Genomic DNA, 5658 nt, shown 5'->3' on the forward strand with positions numbered 1-5658 from the left:
TGTATCATTATGGATTTTCTGTAAATTGATTTACAACATTAAATTTAAAAAGTAGGACTTTTATTCAGTTTTTTAAAGGTCCCAGTTTGGATTTCTCTAACAAGAAAAACAAACAAACACAGGTCTTGCTGACTTTAGGATTCTCAGCGTCTGACGAAGGATTGAAGATGAACTTCAACAGAAACGATTGATTTTAAATGGCGACGCTGCAGCTCCTCCAAACAGCCACCAGGAGTCAGTGAAGAGGAGAAACCTCAGGATGTCCACAGAGAACCTCATGAGGACATGAGGACACGTTGAATGTCCTCATCGTCTCTGTAGGAGACACAGGACCGTCTCTGTGACACAGATGATGTCACCAGCAGTGATGCATTCTGGGAAACAGTGTGAGCAGGTCAGGAGACGGCAGATCTGTCCTCGTCCTCACGTCTCCTCTGAGCTCTGTGTCTCTGAAACACAACACATCACCTGTGAGAGTGTGTGTGTGTGTGTGTTGTGTGTGTGTGTGTTAGCAGGTGTGTGTGGTGTGTGTGCAGTGTGTGTGTGTGTGTGTGTGTGTGTGTGTGTTACCTGCAGGTTGAGGTAGTGTGTGTGTGTGTGTGTGTGTGTGTGTGTTACCTGCAGGTTGAGGTAGTGTGTGTGTGTCCTGCAGTGTGTGTGTGTGTGTGTGTGTGTCCTGCAGTGTTGTGTGTGTGTGTGTGTGTGTGTGTGTGTGTGTTTGCAGGTTGTGTGTAGTGTGTGTGTGTGTGTGTGTGTGTGTGTGTGTGTGTGTGTGTGTGTGTGTGTGTTACCTGCAGGTTGAGGTAGTGTGTGTGTGTCCTGCAGTGTGTGTGTCGGGCCGTCGTCTCTCTGTAGAAGAACTTGTTACAGAGTCGACACAGGAAACCAGAAACAGGAAGCACAAAACTACTTCCTGTGGAGACACACAGACACATTCAGTGTTACATTGTTGTTATTTATGTACATTTATATATTTATATATATTTGTTTCTATGTTATTTTAACGAGTATTTTTTATCATGGATCATATTCAAATCAACAGACCATCATTGTTAATAACCAATAAACAGTAGAGCAGTATTGATACCTTTGATCTTATGAGTAACTGAGCACTAACTATTTATGAATGAACCTCTAACAGAAGCTTCTCTCACATTTACATTTAATTACTAAAGTACCTGAACACATTAAAACACATTAAACACATTAAAACACATAAACACATTACATTACATTAAACACATTAAAACACATTAAACACATTAAAACACATTAAACACATTAAAACACATTAAACACATTAAAACACATTAAACACATTAAACACATTAAAACACATTAAACACATTAAACACATTAAACACATTAAAACACATTAAAACACATTAAACACATTAAAACACATTAAACACATTAAAACACATTAAACACATTAAAACACATTAAACACATTAAACACATTAAAACACATTAAACACATTAAACACATTAAACACATTAAAACACATTAAACACATTAAACACATTAAAACACATTAAAACACATTAAACACATTAAACACATTAAAACACATTAAACACATTAAAACACATTAAACACATTAAAACACAAAGTAAACATAAAGGACTATTTTCTTCATTTCATATTTAATGTTTCTCAAACAGACAGTGTTGATCTTTATCTGAGACGCGACAAAGAAATGTTTCTCTTTGATTCGTAAACTAAACACACCAGTCACATGGAATGTGTAATAACTGTGTACTTACTGTGTACTTACTGTGTAATAACTGTGTACTTACTGTGTACTTACTGTGTACTTACTGTGTACTTACTGTGTACTTACTGTACTTACTGTGTAATAACTGTGTACTTACTGTGTACTTACTGTGTACTTACTGTGTACTTACTGTGTATTCATGGTGTATTTACTTTGTACTTAATGTGTAATTACTGTATAAATACTATTTATTTACTGTGTACTTACTGTATATATTTTAGACAGTACAAGTCATGTATCATACACGTCCTCATACAGCAGTAACAGTTACCATGGTAACCACAGAAACGTACCACATGTGGCTTCAGGATCGTATTCCTCTGAGTCTGTTTCCTGTGTGTCAGCCACCTGCAACACACACACACACACACAGACACACACACACACACACACAGACAGACACACACACACACACACACACACACACACACAGGCACGCACGCACGCACACACACACACACACACACACAGACACATACACACACACACACACACACACACACACACAGACAGGCACGCAGGCAGGCAGACACACACACACACACACACACACACACACACACACACACACAGCTCAGAGATGTGACTTTAGACCTCTGATGATTCTTGAGGGTAAACTTTGTTTCACCTCAACGGACGGTTTGTCGTCTGCTTCTTCATTTCCTTCAACATCTTCTTCAGCTACCTCCACCTCCTTCTCCTCCTCCTCTTTCTCCTCTTCCTCTTCCACCTCGTCCTCCTCCTCCTCGTCCTCCTCTTCCTCCTCCTCGAAGCAGCCGACGGCGTCCACAGTGATCAGCTCCTCCTCCTGAGCCTCCTCCAGGTGCACCTGGGAGGAACCAGACAGAGCCATCAGAGAGAATTACCCTGTGTACTAGTACTGCAGTAACCTGTGTACTAGTACTGCAGTAACCTGTGTACTAGTCCTGCAGTAACCTGTGTACTAGTCCTGCAGTAACCTGTGTACTAGTACTAGTCCTGCAGTAACCTGTGTACTAGTCCTGCAGTAACCTGTGTACTAGTACTAGTACTGCAGTAACCTGTGTACTAGTCCTGCAGTAACCTGTGTACTAGTACCTGCAGTAACCTGCAGTAACCTGTGTACTAGTCCTGCAGTAACCTGTGTACTAGTCCTGCAGTAACCTGTGTACTAGTCCTGCAGTAACCTGTGTACTAGTACCTGCAGTAACCTGTGTACTAGTCCTGCAGTAACCTGTGTACTAGTCCTGCAGTAACCTGTGTACTAGTCCTGCAGTAACCTGTGTACTAGTACCTGCTCCTTGTGTTCGGAGGACTTCATGTGCTCCACGAACTTCCTCGGCGTTCTGAAGTGACGTTTACAAACCGGACAGAACGGACGACTCAGCTGTTTGCACATCTGGAGACACACAGCACACTTCCTGTCACCTCTTCACAATAAAAGCCTTGGGTGTATAAGTGGACATACATATTTAAATGTGAAGCGTTAATGGGACCCTTCTGACCAATCACAACCAGCGGTGTGTCTGTGATGTCATCAGAGTCGCCTCCCACCTTGTGTTGTTTCGTCCGTCGATGGATGATGATGTCATCGCTGAAGTGAGTCTGACAGGTGTCACACCAACGCTGAGCGCCAGGCCGACGCCCCCTGGGAGAACAAGGAGGACCAATCAGGACGAGGCCTCTGTGTGTGTGTGTGTGTGTGTGTGTGTGTGTGTGTGTGTGTGTGTGTGTACCTATCCTGCAGTGTGTGTGTGTTGAGGCGGATGGCGTGTGTCATCTCCTTCAGTTTCCTCAGGTGTTCTGATCCAGTCATGTGTTCCTGAAACACCTGAACACACAGACACACACACACACACACACACACACACACACACACACACACACACACACACACACACACACACACACACACACACACATCTGAACCTCATAAATCTGATGTGCTTATACTCATACTAGGTCAAAGAGACAAAGTACTGTAGTAGTACTGTAGTAGTAGTACTGTAGTAGTACTGTAGGAGTAGTGTAGTAGTAGTACTGTAGTAGTACTGTAGTAGTAGTACTGTAGTAGTAGTACTGTAGTAGTACTGTAGTAGTAGTACTGTAGTAGTAGTACTGTAGTAGTACTGTAGTAGTAGTACTGTAGTAGTACTGTAGTAGTAGTACTGTGTAGTAGTAGTACTGTAGTAGTGTAGTAGTAGTACTGTAGTAGTAGTAGTGTAGTAGTACTGTGCTGTAGTAGTACTGTAGTACTGTAGGAGTACTGTAGTAGTAGTAGTACTGTAGTAGTAGTACTGTAGTAGTAGTACTGTAGTAGTAGTACTGTAGTAGTAGTGTAGTAGTACTGTAGTAGTAGTGTAGTAGTAGTACTGTAGTAGTAGTAGTGTAGTAGTAGTACTGTAGTAGTACTGTAGTAGTACTGTAGTAGGAGTACTGTAGTAGTAGTAGTACTGTAGTAGTAGTACTGTAGTAGTAGTAGTACTGTAGTAGTAGTACTGTAGTAGTAGTAGTACTGTAGTAGTAGTACTGTAGTAGTACTGTAGTAGTAGTAGTACTGTAGTAGTACTGTAGTAGTAGTACTGTAGTAGTAGTACTGTAGCAGTACTGCAGGAGTACTGTACTGAGGTGTTTCTCACCTGCAGAGAGCGACAGGTGAGCTCACAGACGTGACAGTGGAGTCCACCTGTCTGTCTGTCAGCGGTCCTGTCTGTCTGTCTGAACTCTCTGCACTCACTGCTCCGCTGGATGGTGACCTTCAGTGACCTCACAGTCTGCAGCTGACACACACACACACACACACACACACACACACACACACACACACACACACACACACACACACACACACACACACACACACACACACACAGGCAGTATTACAACACTGGATCGATGAGTGATGTCATGACCTGAGATGATGTCATGGTGTTTCATCACCTCAGATGGACTGGACTCTGCTGACTGCTGGTCTGGAGGAGGAGGTCTGGACCTACCAGCATCTGAGAGAGACACCTACACACACACACACACACACACACACACACACACACACACACACACACAGACAGACAGACAGACAGACAGACAGACAGACAGACAGACAGACAGACAGACAGACACAGAGGATCACAGTTCACTCTGTTTAATCCTTAGAAACACAGATGAAAATACCTCCTCCTCACTACAAATATATATTTATATATATATATATTTATATATATGTATATATATATATATTTATAAATATATATAAATATGTATATATATTTATATATAAATATATATTTATATAAATATATATTTATATATAAATATATATTTATATATATTTATATATTTATATATATTTATATATAAATATCTGACGTTACTATTCTATTGCTCGATGTAGTCGGTTTAGCTCCTACAGAAGTTAGCAGCTACGACGGTCGCTATGGCAACGGATCTGAAGCTGCTTCACAACAACTACCATCTAGAGAAATAAAGTTAGTACACTTATCACTTAACATATCACACACACACACACACACACACACACACACACACTCACCTGATGTGGAGCAGCTCTCACTTCCTGGTTGACCACATGGCCCTGGGACCTTCTCTCTATTGGCCAGAGCTGCAGCCTCTTCAGTTCTGAGGAAACAGACAGAACTCTGTGGTTAACAACAACTACAACAACAACAACTATAACAACAACAACTATAACAACAACAACAACAACTACAACAACTACAACTACTACAACTACAACAACAACTACAACAACAACAACAACTACTACAACAACTACAACAACAAAACAACAACAACTACAACAACTACAACAACAACAACTACAACAACAACTACAACAACAACTACAACAACAACTACAACAACTACAACAACAACAACT

At 41.2% G+C, this 5658-nt stretch overlaps 1 protein-coding gene across 1 annotated transcript; it reads right to left on the reverse strand.

The window, feature by feature from the left end:
• Nucleotides 1–16: 16 nt before the first annotated feature.
• LOC129115150 (cip1-interacting zinc finger protein-like) lies at nt 17–5391 on the reverse strand. The gene is made up of 9 exons (XM_054626843.1): nt 5311–5391; nt 4397–4537; nt 3494–3588; nt 3312–3405; nt 3052–3156; nt 2407–2607; nt 2072–2126; nt 792–913; nt 17–449 (listed from the first exon to the last, which is right to left on the reverse strand). Exons 3-9 carry the CDS (start codon nt 3571–3573, stop codon nt 396–398), a joined length of 711 nt encoding a protein of 236 aa, XP_054482818.1. The 5' UTR covers nt 3574–3588; nt 4397–4537; nt 5311–5391; the 3' UTR covers nt 17–395.
• Between the last annotated feature and the right edge of the window lie 267 nt (nt 5392–5658).

This window comes from Anoplopoma fimbria, unplaced genomic scaffold, assembly GCF_027596085.1.
Source record: "Anoplopoma fimbria isolate UVic2021 breed Golden Eagle Sablefish unplaced genomic scaffold, Afim_UVic_2022 Un_contig_11169_pilon_pilon, whole genome shotgun sequence".
Classification (NCBI taxonomy): domain Eukaryota; kingdom Metazoa; phylum Chordata; class Actinopteri; order Perciformes; family Anoplopomatidae; genus Anoplopoma; species Anoplopoma fimbria.